Genomic DNA, 25,196 nt, shown 5'->3' on the forward strand with positions numbered 1-25,196 from the left:
AAATTTTGCAAGTTTCTTAGTTTGAGCTTGGGCTACAAAATGCGATTACCGCCGTCTCTCTGCGACCTCTAGGACCTGAAATCGCTTAACATTGTGGTGGGTCGCCACTTTATAGAGGCACAAGTGTGCCTCCTTGAAAGAAGGAAATATATGGCCCACATTTTGCTCTGATATGTAAGGATAATGAGGAATTGAATTGCAATAGTTAGGAGTTTAAGGGACGAAATTTTGGGAATTGGGGTAAAAGGGAAGGAACGGAGGTGGAAAATTGAAGAGTAGTCAAATGAGTAATGGGAGCGTGGGAAAGTGCATGTGTGTAGCGATACCTACATGTTTTTTCCTCTTTTTTTGTAAACCATTAATGCCAATATGGCACTTATTAATTACTTGCATTTTAAGGAGAATTTTGGTATAGAAAATTGCTTTAATTTAAAAATTATACTTTAAACAGCTATAGGTTCGGTTCCAAAACAAGCTGAACTATATTCCTTCCCGATGTGCTAAGTCCAACCATGATGTAGATTAAAAATCTTCGTGTGTTTGTAATTTCAACATAGTCTTACATGTCCAAATTGTGAAATATATACTTAATGTGTTTTGATATTGACGGCCTATGCTACACAGTTAGCCTAAGACTTATGATTAGCATGCTCACAAACCCTTGAATATAATTAATTAAAAGAAATACAAAAGCCGGGCTAGTGGATTTAGGAGAGATAGCGTGTTTCAAACCAGCATACACAAATGCCTTGTAAGACTCGGATTTCAACAAGATATTGAGCAACGGCGCCAATTAGGGATGGGTTCAGGGGGGACTGTTGCAGCTCTAAATTACTTTCACCCTCCAGATTTTGTAAAATACCTTTTTTGGTATTTTCATTAAAAAATCGGAAATACAACAAAACAACCCTCCAGAATTTAGAAAAGTACATTTTGCTTCTCCCCCAAAAAATTTTACAAATTAAAGATCCTGATATAGAGGAGAGAAGAGTACTATAGAACAGCCTGGAAATATGGAATACGGAGGGTTTAGCTCTGTTTGGTGCTACTGTCACGTGGGGATAACATAAACTTCTCAAGAAAGACTCCCATGACATTGTACAGTGAGAGTTAAGAAAATATTTATTTGAGCAAGGCTATCACAAGCTCTAGTTGACTTGAGTTCGTTTCTCGTGTCAAGTAAAGAAAAATAATAAAACTAAAGTCAATGCTTTGGTACCCAGGACTGGTCTCGATAAATCTAAAGTGGGGACAGCAAGTTGCTGATTTCGGTACATACGAAATTCAAAGATATCTAAAATCCGGGATGGTTGGTTGCTAATTTTTGTGCCTATGAAAATCAATACTTAATTTAGATTGCATCATAATACATTCGATAGGCTAATTACTTGTATAAGTCTTCTTCCTAAGAACACATAACTCATTAACATAGATCGATGAAAACAGGGAACAAATATTTGCTTATGCAATACCTCCACATCCCCTTGCCTCAAAAGCCAGAAATGTAAAACCATAAGAATAAAACATTTATAATGATGATCAAGTATCCGCGGTTGTTCTAACCGAGAAAAAATGTATGAAAAAATATTCCCCCACTCCGCAGATTCCAGTTAAAAAAAATTGCAACCTGAAGTATAATTTATTTGATTTCTTAGGATACCCGAATTAGCAAGTTGCTATCCAGACTTCAGATGATTTTGGTTCTCGAAATTAGCAAACTGCTACCACGGTTATAGATCCCAAAGAGCACCGGCCCGGCTACCAAAGACCCGGGAACAAAGAAAAAACAAAAATAGAATCAACAAAGAACAAGAAACAATCCTTAAAAACTAACTAAAACTAAACTTAAGGATTTAGTGAAATAAAGACCATATAAACTGAAGTTCAAAAACTATTAAAATAAACTTTACACAATGAACGATGATAGCAGAGGGAAGAAAGGGAAGAAAAGGAGATTCACTTCTTTAAGAATTTAATTATGCAGGGGGGGATTCTTCTCAATCCTTCTGCTGAAAATTTTATCGGGGTAAAAACTAGGATTCTTATGGAGGCAGAACGAGGGAAGAGGGGTCTAAAGGGGAGTGAATGGCTAGAAAAATCGTATTTGGCAAGGGGGAGGGGTATGGTGAAATGCAAGGAGCTTGACCAATTGCCTTTGTCGTATCTAAAGTATGTTTTGTGGGTTTCAAGAGTTTGGGCTGGTAAAAAAAGACTTAACGCATTGAATTGTAAAAAATGAGTGGGGTCAAAGAAAAGGAGTGGAAAAGATTCACTTATGTAATATCTCAGTTATGTAGGGAGAAATTCTTCTCTATTCTTTTGTAGGAATTTAGTTGAGTAAAAATGAGAATTTTGCTGAGGCAGGACGACAGAGGCGATGTCTAAGGGGGAGTGAATGACTAGAAAAATTTAATTTATCGAGGGTTCGGAAAAATGTAAGGAAGTTTACTGCTTGCCGTTGCCGTACCATTCGGTCCAGAACCAAAAGTGAATGTGATTTTCAGTAATTTTTGCGGGTATTTTTTTTTTAATCCGCTAGTACACATGAAACTTGAACATTCGTGCCAAGCAAAAAGTACTTTTTTTTTTTTAATCCCACCTTCTCTCCTCTCGGTGACATAATAATCTTTTTCACATAATTTCAAAACTTTAATGTCACCTACACTAATTTAAAAACGACATTTATTTTTTAAATTTGTTATCCAAACAATATTGATGAAAACACACTGCTGCTATAAATATTTAACATTATCAAAAATTTTTAATAAGGATTATTAGCCTTCATTATCATTTTCTGTATTTTTATCCTATATTTTCATTTTTTCCCTTTACTTTTTTTCAATTTTTCCGCTTTTCTCCTTTTACCGCTCATCTTCGTTTTTCTCCTATTAAAAAATAAATTCAACAAAAATTCAAACTTCAACCGAACTACTACCACTAAAAAACTTCTTTTCGTCTATTTTCTCCTCCTTTATACCTCTGAAATAAAAAAAACTAAATTAATCCAATATAACATTTTCATCATCCTAACTATAGACTCCCTTAACGTACGTTAAAAGAATTGTATACTGTGATTGTTTTATAGCAACATTTTTTAGTTATAGCAGGAAAACAAGTTTTTTTTCTTACAAATAATTAGATCAATTATAGCATGCACTCTTGATGATTTTGCCGGATTTCAAATCAAAACCATTAATCTATTTTTTAAAATGTAAACGACATTTAATAATAACATCCTTTCCTTTAACATTGAAACCCTTTGCAAACTGAACTTGTCTGTAAATCTTTGGTTTGTAGGTGTTATTTGATAACTTTGGAGCCTTTGCCCCCCCGGATGGAGCTATCATGCTGCCCCTGAAGGCAAATTTATACGACTTATCGACCATTCTGATTAAAATAGTTATTTTGAGATGTTGATACGATGCCATGTGGTGTTGCAGGAGAACCTGAGATACTGAAAGGGTGAAAAGTTGTCCTCTTGATGAGATTGAACCTCTAAAAGGACCCTCGAATTTTAGTCGCGAGCCCCTCCACCAAGTCTCTACAACTATGCGTTCAGTATGGTGGGACAAGGGGAAAATGATGCATGCTGGGGGACACGCCGCTCTTTACTAAGTCAATTAAAAAAGCTACTCTAATTCCGTTTTTTGGCACTCTGTTTTAACGACAAAACTTTTTTTTTGAATTAAAAGATGGCCTTGGTCCAACTAAATGGAAATCTGAGTTGCCGCATCTAGCTCATTTTACAGGAGAAATCTCTAAGACATCTCATTCGCCTGGTGGCAGTATTTCCAGAGTGTCTAATTTTAAAATTCCACTGCCCAAGATATGCGTCGTGGTGTTATGTTACAAACTTAAGAGAAAATGCAATAAGATTCTGACCTGGAAAAAATCCCAAGATTTCCAGAAAGAGTTTCTAATTTTATCCAGTATTCACACTGGCACTAGAAATTTAATCATTTCTTTTAACATGAAACCTATGTCTGTGGAACCAGCCAGATGAGTATTTCATATATGTATGTAATAGTCGCAAACAAGGCCACATTCAGGGGAGGGATTATTGGTTTAAACCCCCCTCCCCCAAAATATTTGTCCGACTCGTAAAACAGTAATGAAAATGTGTAAAAACACATTTTTGTGAGATTTTAAAAGTTTTTTGCTGAAAAACCCCCTCCAAAAAACTAAACCCCCCCCCCCCCCCCCGAACAAAAGTTCTGAATATCACCCGGGTTGCGCTATATCATAGGTCTTTTGGGGATTGGGTAGACAGTTTCTTTCAGGTTTTTGCCATCATAAAAGGTGTCCTAGGATTTTTCTGTCATTAGATAGAGCATTTTTTTTCTTTTCTTCTATTTTTTCGTCTGCCGCTGCTTTAAGGCCATCATGTTTTTCCAACATCGAGCTTGGTTTTGGAACATTGACCTATACTTATTGGTGTTGATTTTGCGATATTTTGGACTTGATTTTCGGATTATTGGATTGGATTTACTGTTTTTTCCTAGGGAACTGGATAGATGAGTAAGGTCTAGACCTTTTTCATGTGCTCATTTGTTTCAGTTACTAAAGTAGGAAGACTTTTTTTTTTTTTTTTTTGCCAAGTAATTACCGTAATACATTATAGTGATCACTGAAGTTGCAATTTCACCTCAACCCCCCCCCCTAATAGTACAAGATATAACCAAGTCTGTATACAGTGGTTTGTCAAATAGACATATAATAAATACCAAATAGATCTTTATATACTTATATAAGTAGTTGCGTGAATCACGGCTCTTTTGGGGGATGGGGGGACGAATTTTTCAGAGAGCGGGATGATTCAAATTAAGAAAATTTTTAGGTAAAAATAACTGGATTTTTCATACATGCTAACCCAGTGGTTTCTGGGGAGCCTTTGGACCAATCACAAACAGGAAAACCTACTCCATTTTTTTCTTGTGTGTAGAAATATTTACATATATGTGTACAATACTTTAATTACAATTATTAAAACAGATACAAAATTAGCCATCCTCTTACTGAAGTCATGAGAAATACAGGCAACTACTTAGGGGATGGAGCCGGGGGGACATCCCCCCCTGAATTCTTTTGTCTCATCCCCTAAATTTTGGAAAAACTATTTTTGGTATTTTATTGAAAATAATAAACAAAAAACAACGCCCCTATTATCTGAATTTTTTTTTTTTTTGCATTTTCATTAAAAGTAACCAAAAAAAGATCCTTGCCTCTCCCATGTATTTTTCGTGAACTTGAACTCCTTAGAAGAAATTGAAGCACTTAAATGTTTCTTATCTAATCAATGTTCTTAAGTAAGACGCAGCAAATACTAATTCTGCGGTTCTAATTTTACTTTTCGAAGTGTATTAAAATTTATTTTTACGCTTTAAATATATTTCAAAGCAATTATGTTTTATTTCAATTAAATATTTCTTATTTTAACATCATTACTGAGCTCGCGCAACCTGTTCCATTTGAAAATTTCCCATCTAATTTCTGAGAAAAATCCAAAATGAAAAACGGCTTAAATTAACGAAAAAAACTTTTTCTGTCATCATATCCATAATTTGGCTAATATTAACCCCCCCCCCCCCAAAAAAAAAGAAAAGAAGTAGAATGAGCGGAATTAACAGAAGGGAATGGAGGGGATGAAAAGAATTGTAGAAGGGAATTAATAATACGCAGCGCACGAAGACTGCCTATGTAAAGACCGATGTGGACACAATTTTTTTTTTGTTTTTTTTTCTCCCTGATGAGGACTGTAGGACCGAAAGAGTCATGGCAGAAACTTTGAAAAGGACTGATTCGATTGGAAATTGGAGTGGCTAGTGCCCTTTTTAACAGTCGAAAGGGATTGGAGGGCAACTAACCCCCCACGCCCATCATTCCCCCAAACACATCTGTAAACCTCTTTTTAGTTCTTTTATATGTATGCCTTTTATATTGGCAGATGTAATGGTTTACGTAAATTCCAAAGATAGATGATAAACGTTGGTACATGGTCTTTATTAAATAACGTGAGAATACACATAGAGAAAATAAGGTAGCACAAGAACAACTAGCTACGACGAAATCGAAAGATGGACTGCCTTTAGAAATGAACCAAGAATATAACTTGCCTGGAATGAAAGTTCCAGCTATTGGTTGTTCGACCATGCCTGGGAACGAGCCCTTTCCCACGACTAGCTTTAGTCCCAAAAGTCCCCCCCCATGGACCGCTCTCGTTGACACATAAATGCCCAAATAACTAAGAAATGAGACACCCGGAAAAGCTTCTCGAATTGATGTTCTAAATACTTTACACATCCAATCAAAATTTTGAGATAGCCATTTTGTTCAGCGTAGCTGATTTTCAGATAAAAAATATCTTTTTGAGGAGGACACTTCCCCACATTCCTCGGGGCAAGGCTTTTAAGTTATGCCCTGGGGCATATAAGGTTTTTATAGAAGGCGTTGTCGTAGAAACTTCAAAAAAGGCTCATTCGATTGTAAATTCAAAGGACTAGGGCCCTTTTTAATAGTCGAAAGTGATTGGAGGGCAACTAGTCTACCCCCCACGCCCATCATTTCCCCAAACACACTCAATCTAAATTTTAAGGTAGCCATTTTTTTCAGCGCAGTTTATTTCAAGACAGAAAATATCTTTTTGAGGAGGACACTTCACCACAACCATCAGGGTAAGGGTTTTAACTTGTTCCTTGGGGGCATATAAGGTTTTTATAGAAGGCTTTGTCGTAGAAACTTCAAAAAAGGCTCATTCGATTGGAAATTCAAACGGCTAGTGCCCGTTTTAATAGTCGAAAGTGATTGGAGGGCAACTAGCCCTCCCACCCCGCGCCCATCAATCCCCCAAACACATCCAATCAAAATTTTGAGATAGCCATTTTGTTCAGCGTAGTTGATTTCCAGATAGAAAATATTTTTTTTAGGAGGACACATCCCTACAACCCTCGGGGCAAGGGTTTTAGGTTATGCCCTGGGGCCATATAAGGTGTTTACAGAAGGCGTTGTCGTAGAAACTTCAAAAAGGCTCATTCGATTGGAAATTCAAAGGGCTAGTGCCCTTTTTAATAGTCGAACGTTATTGGATGGCAACTAGCCCCTCCCCCCTCTACGCCCATCATTCCCCCAAACACATCCAATCAAAATTTTGTGATAGCCATTTTGTTCATCGTATTTGTTTTCCAGATAGAAAATTTGGTTCAACGTAGTTGAAAGTTCTGGAAATAAGGTCTTAAAGGATGATAACCCCCTCAGAGCCCTTAGTGCAAGGGTTGTAAGTTATGCCATGGGGGCATATAAGGTTTTGTCATAGAAACTTCAAAAAAGGCTCATTTCATTGGAAATTCAAAGGGCTAGTGCCCTTTTTAATAGTTGGAAGTGATTGGACGTTAACTAACCCCCCTCTCATGCCCACCTTTTCATAGGCAGCGCGCTAGCGCTGCCTAAGTAAAGAACGATCTGGGCTAAATGTGTTGTTTTTTGTTTTTTTCTCCATACTCGGACACGCCATATCAACGGTGTTATTATAAAAACTTCGGAAATTAATCTCTAAACTGGACGCTGGTGTTACTCGTGCTCATTCAAATATTCGAGTGGGTCTGGAGGGTCCATGGCCCCCCCATGCCCATCAGTCCCCCAAACCTATCAAATCAAAAATTTGAGATAGCCATTTTGTTCAGCGTAGTTGCTTTCCAGATGGAAAATATGTTTTTGAGGAGGACACTCCCCCACAACCCTCAGGGCAAGGGTTTTAAGTTATTCCCAGGGGGCATGCAAGGTTTTTATAGAAGGTGTTGTCGTAAAAACTTGAATAAATGCTCATTCAATTCGTAATTCAAAAGGCTAGTACCCTTTTTTATAGTCAAAACGTATTGGCGGGCACGTAGCCCCCCCCCCCAACTCCCCTCAGTCCCCCAAATATATCCAATTAAAGTTTTGAGACAACCATTTTGCTAAGCGTGGTTGATTTCCAGATAGAAATGTTCTTACGTTTTTGAGGAAGACATTCCCCAACAACCCTCAGGGCAAGGGTTTTAAGCTGTATCTTGGGGTATATACGGTTTTTATAGAAGGCGTTGTCATAGAAACTTCAAAAGGGGCTTATTTGATTGGAAAATCAAACGGCTAGTTCCATTCTTAATAGTCAAAAGTGATTGGAGGGGAACTTGTCCCTGCCCCATGCCCATTATCCTCCCAAACACATCCAATTAAAATTTTGAGATAGCCATTTTGCTCAGCGTAGTTGATTTCCTGATAAAAAATATGTTTTTGAGGAGGACACTCCCCCACAACCCTTAGGGTTTTAAGTTATGCCCTGAGGGCATATAAGAATGATGTTGGCACAATGTATCATTTATTATTTTTTTTTCCTATAGAGCAGGGTACTTCGTATCGAAGAAATTGTCGTAAAAACTTCGAAAAGGACTCATTCAATTGGAAATTGCAGTGGCTTGTGCCCTTTACAATAATCAAAGGTGACTGGAAGGCGACTTCCACGCCCACTATTTCCCAAAACACATCCAATCCAAATTTTGAAATAGCCACATTGTTCAGCATAGTAGGTTTTCACATAGAAATTATGTTTTCGAGGAGGACACTCCCCCACAGTCTCCAGGGCAGAGGTTGAAAGTTATACCTTGGGGGCTTATAAGGTTTTTATAGAAGGCGTTGTCGTAGAAACTTCAAAAAAGGCTCATTCGATTGGAAATTCAAAGGAATAGTGCCCCGTTTTAATAGTCGAAAGGGATTAGAGGGCAACTAGTCCCCCCCACGCCCATCATTCCCCCAAATATATCCAATCAAAATTTTGAGATAGCTATTTTGTTCAGCGTAGTTGCTTTCCAGATTGAAAATATGTTTTTGAGGAGGACACTCCCCCACAACCCTCAGGGCAAGGGTTTTAAGTTATCCCCTGGGGGCATATATGGTTTTTATAGAAGGCGTTGTCGTAGAAATTTCAAAACAGGCTCATTCAATTGGAAATTCAAAGGGCTAGTACCCTTTTTTATAGTCGAAACTGATTGGAGGGCAACTAGCCCCCCCCCCCAAGCCCATCAGTCCCCCAAATATATCCAATTAAAATTATGAGATAGCCATTTTGTTCAGCGTGGTTGATTTCCAGATAGAAACGTTTTTACGTTTTTGAGGAGGATACTCCCCAACAACCCTCAGGCCAAGTGTTTTAAGCTATATCCTGGGGTATATACGGTTTTTATAGAAGGCGTTGTCATAGAAACTTCAAAAGGGGCTCATTTGATTGGAAAATCAAAGGGCTAGTTCCCCCACGCCCATCATTCCCCCAAACACATCCAACCAGTCGAAACGTGAGTCGATTCAATTAGTCGAAATTGATTGGAGGGCAACTAGCCCCCCCCCCCACTCCCATCATTCCCCCAAATATATCCAATTAAAATTTTGAGATAGCCATTTTGTTCAGCGTAGTTGATTTCCAGATAGAAACGTTCTTACGTTTTTGAGGAAGATATTTCCCAACAACCCTAAGGGCAAGTGTTTTAAGCTATATCCTGGGGTATATACGGTTTTTATATAAAGCGTTGCCATAGAAACTTCAAAAGGGGCTCATTTGATTGGAAAATCAAAGGGCTAGTTCCATTCTTAATAGTCGAAAGTGATTGGAGGGGAACTTGTCCCTGCCCCATGCCCATTATCCTCCCAAACACATCCAATTAAAATTTTGAGATAGCCATTTTGTTCAGCGTAGTTGATTTCCTGATAAAAAATATGTTTTTGAGGAGGACACTCCCCCACAACCCTTGGGGTAAGGGTTTTAAGTTATGCCCTGAGGGCATATAAGAATGATGTTGGCACAATGTATCATTTATTATTTTTTTTCCTATAGAGCAGGGTACTTCGTATCGAAGAAATTGTCGTAAAAACTTCGGAAAGGACTCATTCAATTGGAAATTGGAGTGGCTTGTGCCCTTTCTAAAAGTCGAAAGTGATTGTAAGGCAACTAACATCCCTTCCACGCTCACCATTTCCCGAAACACATCCAATCAAAATTTTGAGATGGCCATTTTGTTCAGCGTAGTTGATTTCCTGATAGAAATTAGGTTTTTGAGGAGGACACTCCCTCACAGCCTCCAGGGCAAAGGTTTAAAGTTATGCCCTGGGTGCATATAAGGTTTTTATTGAAGGCGTTGTCGTAGAAACTTCAAAAAAGGCTCATTCGATTGGAAATTCAAAGGAATAGTGCCACGTTTTAATATTCGAAAGGGATTAGAGGGCAACTAGTCCCCCCCACCATGCCCCGTATTCCCCCAAATATATCCAATCAAAATTTTGAGATAGCCATTTTGTTCAGCATAGTTGATTTCCAGATTAAAAAATATATTTTTGAGGAGGATACTTCCCCACACCCTTTGAAGCAAGGGTTTTAAATTATGCCCTGGGGGCATATAAGAACGGTATTGGCACAGTCTATCATTTATTATTTTTTTCCTGTAGAGCAGTGCATTTCGTATCCAAAGAGTCGTCGTAGAAATTTCGAAAAGGACTCATTCAATTGGGAATTGGAGTGGATTGTGCCCTTTTTAATAATCGAAAGTGATTGTAAGGCAACTAACACCCCTTCGACGCCCACCATTTCCGGAAAGACATCCAATTAAAATTTTGAGATAGCCATTTTGTTCAGCGTAGTTGATTTCCAGATAGAAGTTATGTTTTTGAGGAGGACACTCTTCCACAGCCTTCAGCGAAAGGGTTGTAAGTTGTTCCCTGGGGGCATACAAAGTTTTTATAGAAGGTGTTGTATTAGAAACTTCAAAACAGGCTCATTCGATTGAAAATTCAAAGGGCTAGTACCCTTTTTTATAGTCGAAAGTGATTGGAGGGCAAGTAGCCCCCCCCCCACGCCCATCATTCCCCCAAATATATCCAATTAAAGTTTGTGATAGCCATTTTTGAGATAGTTCTTTTTGAGATAGCCATTTTGTTCAGCGTAGTTGATTTCCAGATAAAAATGTTTTTACGTTTTTGAGGAGGACACTCCCCAACAACCCTCAGGGCAAGAGTTTTAAGCTATATCTTGGGGTATATATGGTTTTTATAGAAGGCGTTGTCATAGAAACTTCAAAAGAGGCTCATTTGATTGGAAATTCAAAGGGCTTGTTCCATTCTTAATAGTCGAAAGTGATTGGAGGGGAACTAGCCCCTGCCCCGCGCCAATTATTCTCCCAAACATATCCAATTAAAATTTTGAGATATTCATTTTTTTCAGCGTAGTTGATTTCCAGATAGAAACGTTATTACGTTTTTGAGGAGGACACTCCCCAACAACCCTCAGGGCAAGGGTTTTAAGCTATATCTTGGGGTATATATGGTTTTTATAGAAGGCGTTGTCATAGAAACTTCAAAAGAGGCTCATTTGATTGGAAATTCAAAGGGCTTGTTCCATTCTTAATAGTCGAAAGTGATTGGAGGGGAACTAGCCCCTGCCCCGCGCCCATTATTCTCCCAAACATATCCAATTAAAATTTTGAGATAGCCATTTTGTTCAGCGTAGTTAATTTCCAGATAAAAAATATGTTTTTGAGGAGGACACTCCCCCACAACCCTTGGCACAAGGGTTTTAAGTTATGCCCTGAGGGCATATAAGAACGATGTTGGCACAATGTATCATTTTTTTTTTTTTCCTTTAGAGCAGGGCACTTCATATCGAAGAATTTGTCGTAAAAACTTCGAAATAGCAATTTCAATTGAAAACTTGAGTGGCTTGGGCCGTTTTTAATATTCAAAAGTGATTGTAAGGCAACTAACACCCCTCCCGCGCTAACTTTGTCCCGATATACCCTCAATCCAAATTTGGGAACAACAATATGGTTACATGGAGTTGACATCCTGAGGGAAAATATGTTTTTATGCAGGGCACTCCCCCACAGTCCCCAGGGTAGAGGCTGTAAGTCATGCCTTGGGAATATATAAGGTTTTATAGAACGATTTGTTATAGAAAACTTCAAAAAAGACTCATTCGATTAGAAATTCAAAGGAATAGTGCCCTTTTAAATAGTCGAAAGGGATTAGAGGGCAACTAGTCCCCCCCCCCCCACGCCCATTATTCCCCCAAATATATCCAATCAAAATTTTGAGATAGCCATTTTGTTCGGCATAGTTGATTTCCAGATAAAAAATATTTTTTGAGGAGGACTCCCCCACAACCCTTGAGGCAAGGGTTTTAAATTATGCCCTGAGGACATATAAGAACGATATAGGCACAATCTATCATTTATTATTTTTTTCATTTAGAGTAGGGCACTTCGTATCGAAGAAGCTGTCGTAGGAACTTCGAAAAGGGCTCATTTAATTGGAAATGGGATTGGCTTGTGCCCTTTTTAATAGTCGAAAGTGATTGTAAGGCAACTAACACCCCTTCCACGCCCACCATTTCCCGAAACAAATCCAATTAAAATTTTGAGATAGCCATTTTATTCAGCGTAGTTGATTTCCAGATGGAAGTTATGTTTTTGAGGAGGACACTCCCCCACAGCCTTCAGCGCAAGGGTTGTAAGTTGTTCCCTGGGGGCATATAAGGTTTTTATTGAAGGCGTTGTCGTAGAAACTTCAAAAAAGGCTCATTCGATTGGATATTCAAAGGGCTAGTGCCCTTTTTAATAGTCGAAAGTGATTGGAGGGCACCTAGACCCCCCCCATGCCCACCATTTCCCGAAACACATCCAATCAAAATTTTGAGATAGCCAAACCCCTATGCCTTCCCAAGGCCAGAACATAATTTGCACTTTACTGAAAAAAATAAAAATGGAATGTGCATTGTCAGTTTAATATACATATACTGATATTTGTTAATCAAAATGTTAATATTATTTGATTTATTAAAGTTATAAAAGTAAAAACATTCATATTTTTCCAATAAAGTGCAAATTATTTTCTGACCTTGGGAACGCATAGGAATTTTGAGCCATACTCATGTTAATTTCTGCTCGTTTTGAGTTTGACTCGTCTATTTATTGTAATTTCTGTTCGTTTTTTGGTTTCATTTGTACGTCGATAGTGATTTCAGGTAGTTTCACTATTGGTACATTAATTGATTTTGGTTTGACTCATTTTTGGTTTAATGGGATTCCTTACTTTTCTTTGAAAAACTTATTTTGTGGAAAAAGGTTTTTTAATTAATAACATAAATAAAAAGAAATTTCGTATAGAAATTCTGTCAAATCTCCCCAGTGTAAAATTTCCCCTTTTTGTTCATCCCCAGAAATTTCCCTTCAAGCTCAAAATCCCCCCCCCCCTCCAAGCTTCAATCTCTTTCCACCCCAAGCTCAAAATCCCCTTCCCCCCGAAAAATATCTGTATACTTCCCATTAACAAATACTATGCGTAAACAATGGGCAAGTTTTATAACTTAAAGACCTATCCCTAAGGACTTTATCTCTAAAGTAATAGTTTTAGAACTTTTTAATTATGCTGAACAAAATGGTTATCTCAAAACTTTGATCAGACAATTTTGGGAGAAAATGGATATGTGGGAGGGGGGCTAGTTCTCTTTTAGTCTTTTTGATCATTTAAAAAGGGCACTAGAACTTTTAATTTATGTTCAATTGAGCACTCTCTCGTTGTTCTAGGACCATTAGTTCGATAAAAACACCCCTGAGGAAAGAAAAAAAAAAAAAAAAACAAATAAACACGAATCCGTGATCTTTCTTCTGACAAAAAAAAACGAAATTCCATATTTTTGCATATAGGATCTTGAAACCTCTACAGCAGGGTTCTCTGATACGCTGAAACTGATGGTATGATCCGAAATTCTTTAACTTTTACAGGCTGTTCTCACCCTTTTTTTGAAAATCATGTAAATTTTCTCAGGCTCGTAGCCTTTTCTGGGTAACATTAAGCTTAATGAGTCTTATATATTTAGAATCAGCATAATATGCCAATAGTTTTTATATATTTATGGATATCAAACTCCGGTTTTTACAGTTTTGGTTACTATTGAGCCGTGTCACTCCTTACTTCAAGTTCGTTACCACGAACTGTTTGAACAATATAAACATCGAATTATCTTATAAACCAAATAAGAAACAGGAGAGCGAATCAAACCATTCGATTGAAGGGAACTTGCATAACAGGGTGAATTATATAAAAAAATATAAACGATTTATCCGTAGCATTGTAGTACAACGGCAAAAAGTACCAGACGCGGACATCCAATATAAATCGAAGCTGTCTTATAAGGCCGGCCGTGGAAATCACGGCAGATACCAGTAGTAACCATCTATGGAATTCTATGGGCCCTATGTACCAAACAGGTTTTTCTGGTATGTATTCTAGTAGTCCCATTCTACAGGGCATTACACCTTTGCAAAGAGGTTTACGCAATACCGGTCCTATAGGTAAACGTTTCTACAGGGCATTACACCTTTTCAAAGAGGAACGAGTATAACTTGATTGGTGATTAGGATTTGAATAAAAGGAATAGTTTTCTTTACAATTCATATTAGTAAGAGAATTGAATTCAAAGAGAATAGTTTATTTGCGAGGATATTAGTAGAGGAAAAAGTGAGTGGTGCATTTACATTATTGGAGATCAATGATGGAGCTGACAACAGTGATGCCCGAGTACCTGATGTAGCTGTGGAAATAACTGCTAGTTGCACACTTTGTCTTGAATGGGACACTATGTATGCTAGATACGTGATATCATTAAGCAAATTTAAGCAGGAGGAGCAGCTATGTTTTGCTGGAAAAGTGAATATTCTCCATATAAATAAACTTCGGTCAGCATTACATGTCATATCGAAATATATTGATGAGAACAAAATGCATCAGTGATTGTTATTATTGTAATTATGTTCAATATAACTGGTTCTAAATCAATGGTTTTTTTTTTCTTTCTATAGTAGACTAGCGTATATTTTTTAGAGTACAAAAAGAAATTCTGGTTAGTCTGAAATTGGCTGTGAGAGAGTTAGGACTCTAAAAAAAATGGATAGATTCGAGAAAGAGCGAATCATGAGGAATCTAGTTCTTATGGAAAAACGTTTGGTTCTAGATGATGATTTTCTAGAGTTGTCTATTCAAATCAAGATATTTTCTCGGGAAATGATTGTCGATAGAATGAAAACTGATTCTCCATCATAAACTATTGCATGAAGCTTCTACATCGTTGTCCAAATGCTTTTATACAGTTTACTGATATATTGATCACGACACAACAAAATAATATTATGGATATGCTATTAAACATTAGCTTAGAAATTTTGGACTTTTTTTTCATGAAAAAGATGGTGCTCAGGGATGATTTATTCCTCTCTCTCTCTATCTCAGACAATTTTTTGTTAGTGTTAACTCAGCTTCATTGTGGTAGCGAGAGTGTCAACACATGACAAAGTGTTCCATACATACCCACTATGTATGTACTCACTGGGCAGCTGGTCATCATGTGAGAATTGCACAATGATTGATGAGTATGATGAAAAGTGTAGATTATGCAACCCATGTAAATTGCATAGAAGATACGCTGCGCAAATTAAAGGTTGTAATTCCTGTCTTGAAGAGGTGTGTGGCTCTCATCCTAGAGGTTACCTATGCTCCAATTGTCATTATGATAAATGTAAGCAGTGGGAGAGTACATATCCCGGTATGATTGGAAAGAATCCTAACCGTGATTTTAGTTTATTGCTACGAGATTGGTATCGTCGTGGTTTTAGATTTTTCTGGGAGGAGGAACCAGGTCAACGATTCAACTGTTGGAACAACAAGAGAATATGGTTTCTACGTCATTGTTGTGAAGACAATGGGTGTTATGATTATAAACCCACTGATTTTTATTTGGCTGTGACGGAATGTGATTCGACACTTGAGGACACAGTTTATGAATTGCTTCAAATACGCAAATTGAAACATGTGAATTCTATAGAATGAATGAGAATAGTATCATTGACTATACAAAGAGATATGACAAGAGTGAAGTCACGCTCTACTTTAGAAAATGTGACCCTGAATTTGCAGTACAACAGGATCAGTACACTGTGAATTCAGATAATCTACCTGCACTAGTTGTTGTCGACAAATACCTAGTAGTGGATGAAATCTAAAGAGTAGAAAAGTCGTTTTATCATGTATATAAATTTTTTTTTATTAATAAACAATTTGACATACATCTTTAGAACATTTTATTATTAGGGCACTAAAATCAATATTAAATACACTTGTAAGTATATTCTCCACTAGAAAGTCATTCAATCGAGGTATATCAACGTAGATGTTGAGAAACTGCTTGTAGGTGTAGCCACGGCATCTGAACATGAAAAAGAGTAGTGCATGACAGCCACATGTCTTAGTCGTTAAATCCTGTACTATTCGTTGATTTTGAATTATGGTTGTCCCGCTACTTTCAATAAACTTGCTAATGTATGGAGCATAGAATTTATACGATAGGGCAAGAGGATCAAAAAATTCAATACTCTTCGCTGTTTGAAAGATGCATAGCCACTGACCGGTCTACAAAGTCGACGGACTGCTATTAACAATGATTAGGGTATTGTTAACACTTGGAATTATTTCAATAAAGTTCGAAGGTATGCACTGGGACTTATACTGCGACATGTATGGATCGATACTAAATACATTGATTATTTGGTTTGTGTTCTTGGTGCAAGGTCTAGTAGAACACTGCCGTCGGGTGTGATTTCCCAATAGGTTTCAAATTGACTGAGTGATATTAGCATGATACTCTCAGTCAGAGCATCTGCAAATTTACACTCTAAACGAACATTCCCAGTTCGTACTGTACTCATATCTTTTGTGCCCGAAAAGTCAAAAACAATAGCTCAAGGATTTTTTGAAAACATCTAATTGGTTCTTCCATTTTGAAAAAGTTGAGAATCATCATATAGGGACTGCATAGTAAAATAGTGGGGGTCTTCATAGGATTTTTTGTCAAAAGATATAGTTTACAGTGGAATACCATTCACTTAGCACACGAGGCTAGATAGGCCGACAAAATTAAAATCATGGGGGGATTCAGTCCAGGATCCACCGGCACTGCCACTCTTCACACAGGCCAAAGCCAATTTTGATGGGATTTTTCCAATGATAAAAGATGAGTCGCTATAGCTACGAGAATCGACCGCAATATGACGTGGATTGATGATTGTATGGGGGAAAAAAAGTATAATATTGTTGCCCTTGGCTCTTAGCTTTTCCACTGCCACTGCAACATGGTTCATAACCTGTTGTTTTCGGACGTGGAGACTTGCCGATGTGATAATGACATTTGCATCGGGTGCTGCAGGAAGTGTTTTTCTCAAAATGAAATTCGATGGTGCCATCTGTAACTTTATGTCAATCTTGACATTGGGGGGTAGCCATTGTGATATATTGAATATCTCATGATTTAATTTTCCAACCAGATGATACTCCTGGGTCACTGCAGTAGTCAACTCACCGTCTGTATCAACACCTGTTCGATATTCATAGCTCAATGATTGCCCCCTAATCTCCTTGTATGCCATTGGCGTCATCATCATAAATTGTATGTAGCTGGCATAGTTTGATAAATTAATGCTAGTGTTCACCAATGTTCCATTAAAAAATACATTAATTTGCTTGAATAGGTTGTGTAGAATACAGTTTTCATAGGAGAGACCATCGCCGGCATTTGGAGTTGTATTATTTGACTTTTTTCTTCACCACAGCATTTAAATCAATAAATGTTGACGACAAATCAATGAAATAGTTTTCATTGGAAAATATTTGAATTGGTATATTCTCCGAGAGGAGGTGTTGGGGGTGAAATTGTTCATAGTAGCCATACTTGACACTGACATCAACATTTTCAGCATTGAATAGATTCAATGAGGAACTGATTGATGGATATGATTCCTTGTGGGGGAGATAAGTCATCTTAAGAGAAGAAATCCTTCTTTGATCTAACAATCTTTTTCTTTTTCTTCTTATTGGCCTTCGTTGTTTTATTTCTCAAAGTCTTTGTTGATGTCCTTTGCTTCCTGCCTGGGTGAAGACTGATGAGTGAATGACGCGAACGCATCCTTTTCAATCCCTCCCCATTTTGTCGAGATTTTAATTGTTCACCAACGGCCCTTGTTGAAGATCTAATATTTTCCTTAACACTCTCCTTGAAATTCTTGCCCGACCCCCAGTCCTGTAGTGTGGAGGCAGCAAAATTTGATGAGCAGGTACAAGATATTTTCTGGCAAGGGGTAGTGCAAAACGAAATAGCCTAGCAAACCAGCTACCAAGACCATACCCAGACATTGTAGTACGCCCAATGCAGTAGTCTAATCCGTTCCCTATTTGACGAGGACTCAAAGCACCAAGATAAAAGTCAATATCGGGGCAGACAAATGGAATTCTTCTATTGTTCATTTTAGGTGATTGTACCGTTGTCGTCGACAATAGGTCGGAATGTGCCTGTTCTTGCTGCTAAACCTTTTTTTATTGATTAAGGATTATCTACGTAGTTTTTTACTGTTAACCGACAGAGTGAGTTTCAAACACGGAATGCTTAACTAAACACGCAGGAGATGCTTTAGATTAGTAACTCCCATGTTCTTGGGAGGTTTTTTTCTCAAAAACACGTAGGAGGTAGACATTTGAATTACCGACTCTCGATGTTTCCACAAAGGATGCATTGAGAAATATGCAATAGTCTGAGGCGAAACCAGGTGGATAATCAACAAAAATAACTTGATTCATCCCGTAAACGGTGCCAGCATTTTTCCCATTGATCATATTCTGTTTGAAGCCAAGGACATATCTCAGATTATAATTGAGAATAATTGTTTCAGTTTCAACTGGTGAACTAATGTAAATCCTATCAAGTTCCAATGAATAATTAAAACGAAATTAACCATTCCGGCGATATGAGATTTTTCTATTGATTGTACGACACAAATCTCCCATATTATCATATTCAATATATTTCAATTTGACATGTGGATAGTCACTAGGTTTAAGTGCTTCAACACATTCATAGTCGACATAGCTCAATCCACTCATAGTCCAATTGATTTGTATAAGTTTTATTTCGTATTTACGATCCTTTCTCAGGATGTCATAGGTATTTTTGAGAATACAGTCGACAAGAGCCACTTCATACGCACCGTCAAATTTGATGGCAGGGGAGAGTTTTGTCCAAAAATCACTTGTCATATTCAAGTCATTGTAGAGAGGATCGGAAACGTTGGACATGAAAGTTACATAGAAATCATTGGCATTGTCAATATCTTCAACACCGATCCAAGAATCAAAATCAGAGTTGTATCCTAGCCACCGAACAAGTAACTGTTTCTTACCGCCGCGAGTACGGGTCTTTAATATATTTTCAATTTGGTAGATTTCACTAGCATTTTTAACTTTTTGCAGTTCATAGTCATAAAAGCCGCCGAGAATCTCTTCATCTTTGGTATCACGCAAGCGATAAGTTATGGGTCTAGTGTCTAGGATTTTGGCCACTTTAAAAAGTTCGGTAGACCACAAGTAATTCCCCTTTTCAAAATTATTAGTTGTTCTATTAATTCCAACATTATCACCAACATTGAATTTATTGTTCTTCTTGACTTTTGATTCATTGGAATACTGTTTAAGAAAGGTGTCAATTGTATCATGATTCGAATGATGAACTTCCGTTGGTGTAGAGTTGGACAATGATCGATGAGGTCGTTGATTATAAATCAACATGATTTTATCAAGATCATGAATAAAAGCCGATGTATTTTTCAATGTACAATATCTTGAAATTAAAAGTCGAATAGTTCTTATCAATCGTTCGGCTAATGCGGCCTTTATAGGACTATGACTATGATAGAGGATTGTACTATATTTCTCTAGTTCTTTTGCAACATGGGGATTAATAAACTCACTAACACGATCCGTTTGAATTTTTTAATATGAACCCTGTTCGAGAATACTTTCAATGGCCCGAGCAACTTCAACAACTCTCTTTGATCGCAACAGAATTGCATATACATAGCGACTAAAAACACTGATTGCAAGTAGAATGTACTTGTACGGTGTATTTTGACGTCTTTGAAGCTCATCTAGAGTCAGGAGATCTGCTTGCATTATATGCAATGGATAAAAGGCTTTAGTTTTTCGATATTGATTGGCACGAAGTCTATGATTTCTATGCAGAGTGTAACTTGATTCATTTTGTAGATAGTCTTGCACACTTTTAGTGCGAACACAAGTAACTTTGGAAAGAGTGGCGGGGGAACTTAAACTCTCCGCCAGGCCAATATTTTCATAAACATATTTCAGAACTTCAGCCATTTTGAATGTAAACACGTTGTGTTATGTCCACTACCCTTTTGTATACTGGCTGGTGGTGACGTTGACTTGATACGTCTTCGCTTTTGTCTAGTTATCAGTTATGTGCTAGTATTTTCCAAAATTGATTTAAAATCTTCTTCTTCAACTTCATATTTTAATGGTGTTGTTGATGATGCATGTTCATTTAATTTTTTTAGAATTTTTCAATTGCCAATAAGACTTTTGAGGAAATTTAACCTATTTAGAAAGTTGTATAGATGAGTGTCAAATGATAATAGTCCTTTACGATTTGTAACCATGTCATACATTAAATCAAGTACATTATAGCTTTTGCTCTGAATTATAATCCTTTCCCCATTGCTCTCAACTTGAATTTGACCACTTTCCAAGAGATAGAATTAGAGTCGTGTTAATTTTTAACCAAAAGATTGGGGCCATAGAATTTAAAAATTAAATAAAAATTAAAAAAATTACTCCATCATTAATTGTGTTCCAGCAGCAGCAGACTCTTGAGAAGATGATTCTTTTTTGGGATCAGCAGCAGCAGCAGTGGGCTTCGATCGATAGGACTTGTGTTTGTCCACTCGGCAAAGTGCATCTTGAAGTAAAAGCAGTTTTTATCATCCTCAATAGTTTCATTGTCAAGGAATTTACTCAGATTGTCCTCAAAGTGTTCCACGGGTGAGAGAGCTAGTTCTATTGGAGTCAATTTATAGGGTTTTGCCATTCTCACTAGAGAAAACTGTTTACAAATCCTGCAATTATTGGCAGTAAAAGTGTGAAAAAGCTACCGCCTGCCTGAAGAAGTCGTTTCCTTTTAAAATTCTTTCCTTTCTTTTTAGAGGCCAATGTACGTACAATGGAACGATGTTGCTTTGCCTGTTGCTTAACTACTTCTGGCAATTGAACATTACCCTCGGTCAAATTTAAACAAAGTTCAGATATTAGATTAATGAAATAATTTTCAATACCATATTTGAGCATTGCTTTTCTATGCTGAGGTTTTGAAATGCTTAGATCTGCAAACAAATATCTATTTTCATATAGTTTCTTCAATGTCAAAATAGCGACTAATATCTCTTTTTAGAGTTCACAGGGAGATTTACTGTAATTTCATTGTTGAAAATATCTATGACTACACGCAGATCTTCGGGTGTATTTTGATTAAGATCCCATAGGATATAAACGTGGGGTTTATTAGTTGCCTGATTGTATGCTGAGAGCAGAAATTTAGGGGTACCTGGATAGATCTGTTTATTGAGCGTTATTAGCGAGCTAGAATCACGAACAACTCTCCAGATGATATAGTAGGTACAATTCAAAGCAAGTATTCGCATACATTTGCTCGGATGAAAGAGATTGTGTAGAACCAGTGTAACGGAAATCTGTTCATGATGAGAGCGAACGTTGAACAATTGCAGCATATGCCGGGACCATTGTTTAATAGATTTAGCCAGATCGTCAATGATCAGCCAAGAGTTTGCTTCAATAATGTTGAAAACTTCAAGTCCATGTATGAATTGTATCTGCACCAATCCCGTGGTGGCAATTGCTTTTATTTTATCGTATGACTTCTGCCAAATACTATAGCAATAATATATTTTTTCGGCTTTTCCACAAACATTTTATCGCAATTTTTAATTATTTTATTTAAGAGTGTTGTTTTGCCCGACATTGAGGACCCATACAGTAACGATCTGAATGGGGTTTTAAATTGATACATGTTCCCTTCAACAGTTCACCTGGACAATTAAACGTAGACCCTAATTGTCTAATGACTAAATAATTTCCCTACTACTACTACTCTGTTCTTCAAGAATAAGATGAAGACGAATAAAGAATCATATTTTTCTTTTATTATATGCATAGAAAAAAGTAACAATACATTGAAAAAAAATACACTTTTTTTTTAAATTTATTTATAATAAAATACAACATTTACATGGGTACAGAGAAAAAACACTTTTTTTTGTTTATTTATAGAGAAAAAAATACAACATTAAATTAGAGAGAGCACTTGAAACATTTACAAAAAAATCTGCTCTAAGTCAAAAAAGATAACTTTGATATTGTGGCGGTGCGCCCCCGCGCTGGCGGCGGCCGGCCCCCTCCCCCCGGGCCGCGAGCCCCCCCCCCCCCCCCACAAGGGGCGTGAGGCTCCCCCCCCCAAAGGTTTTTAGGAAATAATTTACAGGACTTTATTTAAACCGAGCCTTTCCCTGTGGGCAATACATTCGGCCCGGTCTGAAGTTAAATAGTGTCCAAGGGGGAGGGTAGTCACACCATCTTGACAAACATAGAACTTGTCGGAAATGGTACTCATGGCTATTTTTTCTACATTTACAGTAAAGTTCCTGTAGTTGTGGGAACGAATTGCCAGCAATTTGGCTCGTGGAATTGTATTTTGAATAATACAATTCCTGTAAATGTTCATGTTGAAATTCTTGTCCACAAAGTACGTGGGAACTCTTTTGCAATGTTTATTAATGTCTTCGTCGTTTGTCTGTATAAAGTACACCTTCGGACCTACAAACATGCCACGGGAAATCAAGTCGCTTCCCCTCAATAAGTGCTCGAATTTTGTCGATATAGCTATGGAGAACTTTCACGGGATTAGTTAAAATAACGCCAGTTTTTTCCGTGGGGGAGGTAAAATCTACCCTGTATGTTTGCAATTGACTTAGGTCAAACTCTAACAAATAAAATTCACGTATTTCCGAGGACGTAGCACCATTTTCATGTCCTGACCCGGTTTGTTCAGGACTCAATTCACTAATAGTAAAGTTGTTGTTAAAAGTGTCCACGGAAGAAGTAGGCCCAACAATTTGCATAAGACTGTCCATTTCTTCAGCTGTAAATTGAAAATCCAGAGGGATATCAAATAACGTACCTTCACTAACACCATCCGGCGAGAGGGGGCAATTACCCATGATACTTTGAAGTCCTGGACCAGGGAAGGCAGAAGTTTTCACAGCTTCCCCCTGAAACTAGAAAATGAATAGATTAATTTTTTTTTTTTTGACGAAAGTCTCAGCCCAATTATAACACACTTTTTTTTTTTCTTTTTTTTTATCAAACAATATTTTTTTTTAAATAAGAAGTTACCCCCCCCCCCACCCCCTCCCGGGGCGGACCCTTGGGAGCTGGGGGTTTCCTTCGAGGTAGGAGGATCAATGCCCTTTCGAGTTGGGATATCCGACTTCACAGCACTGTTCAAATGGAACAGCCTCAAATTCTTTCTCGAATGCATCTTTAAACGAAAATAATTGCTTGAATTGAGTTTGCCCAAATAATGTTTCTTGACATCATTGTGAAGACATAATCGGTGATTATTAAAAAAGACCTTCTTATCGCAAATACACATCCTGCTACATGAAACCCTACTTAAAATTCAAAGCGGATTAAGTAGCAATGGGAATAATTTGATAGCACCGGATATGTGTGTCGGCTTAGTACAAAATATACAGTAGTTTGAGAATGATTTGTCAACTGTGAAACAGTGAATTGTTTGTTTTTCAAATAGTTAGTTTTTGTTTAAAAGGAATATTGGAATTATTGCATTAGAATGCGTCTTGGCTAGAAGTTAAAAGGTAAGGTTTTTTTTATAGAAATGCATGATAAGCTACTTCAGCGTTATAAGCATTCCTTTATATACTGCTAATTTGGTTAACGAACGAAAATGAAATAGGATTATTATTATTCTATAATATTTTAGAAACAAATTTAAGTTTTTCTCATCAAAATTATGCGCCTGAGAAAATTTACCTTATTTTTGAAAAAAAAATACGGAAAAGAAAACAAATATATATAAATTTACAAGTTCTGGCTGCACTTGTACATCAGAAGTCCCTGGCATGGCGTGAAGAGGAGTGTTCCCACCATCTTGATCGGATGAGGCTGACTCGAATTTCTTGCTAGGTTGCATAGAGAGTCCTGGCTGGTCCGATGAACTAGCAAATCTGATTACTGTTGGCCTTGCAACTTGCATTGATGCAGTATCGATGTCGCTAGCTTGTATAGCAGGGTTTTCCACCCTTATGGCCCACTGTCTTTTCGTTTTTTGACCAGACTGCATTGGGACTGACACTGACCGGGCGGTCTTGTCGTCTCGCACTTTCTTTGATGGAAGAGGGATACTTTCTTTGCTATTTGCGGTAGCAATAACTCTTTTTACAGCTGGAGGGGCAGCAAATTCTTCATAATTCGCCTTAAAAAAGAAGAGAAAAAATTAGTATCAAAATAATTTCCCCCTTTTTTTTACAGAAAGAAAGTTAGTATCATCATCCATGTAATTTTGTTTAGAAAAGCATTTATCTCATTTCAGTAAAGCAAAAAAAGTAAAAATTTCGCGAGAAATATATTAGGCTTAGAAATCAAACGTTTTTTTTTTATTAGACAATCAGTATTCTATAGCCATAGGATAGGAATCATTGTTTCTATTTTTACCATTTAGAAAAATATTAAATGTTCCAGTCTATAGGCTTTAAATTAGATCGTTAACCCAGTGGCCTATAGACCTAAATTTGCAAACATAGGTTAAAATGCTATCTATACTTAGCTAGCTCAATTCTTACTTTTTAAAAAAATTAACAGGGGGGGGCAAAGTATCTTCAATTCTATAGTATCTAAACACAAAAAAAGTGGACAATTATATGCAAAGCTTTTAAAAGCTATATACCTAAATTACGAAGCATTTAAGATCACAGGAAAAAAGGGAAAACAAACATTTGGGATTTGAAAGAAATTTGAACTCTAGCATAGAGAGCAAGATATTTAGGAGGGAGGCGACCTTCCATATCTGCCAAAACTAATATGCGAATTCTATTTTAATTTTTCATATACAATGAACCAAAATCAAATTGATCATGCCTCTCTTTTTTGAATATCAAAATAATTTCCCCCCTTTTTTTTTATAGAAGAAAAATTTTATC

General features: G+C 37.1%; 2 protein-coding genes across 2 annotated transcripts in view; one reads left to right on the top strand and one right to left on the bottom strand.

The window, feature by feature from the left end:
• Positions 1-25,196, top strand: part of Sobp (Sine oculis-binding protein) — a 67,568-nt gene that overhangs the window by 28,599 nt on the left and 13,773 nt on the right. The gene's annotated exons all lie outside the window — the stretch shown is intronic.
• LOC148940203 (uncharacterized) lies at positions 1,385-24,340 on the bottom strand. The gene is made up of 3 exons (XM_089106411.1): positions 24,083-24,340; positions 22,926-23,252; positions 1,385-1,405 (listed from the first exon to the last, which is right to left on the bottom strand). Exons 1-3 carry the CDS (start codon positions 24,338-24,340, stop codon positions 1,385-1,387), a joined length of 606 nt encoding a protein of 201 aa, XP_088962537.1.

This window comes from Artemia sp. Qi Xiang Cuo, chromosome 20 (assembly GCF_049724085.1).
Source record: "Artemia sp. Qi Xiang Cuo chromosome 20, ASM4972408v1, whole genome shotgun sequence".
Lineage (NCBI taxonomy): Eukaryota > Metazoa > Arthropoda > Branchiopoda > Anostraca > Artemiidae > Artemia > Artemia sp. Qi Xiang Cuo.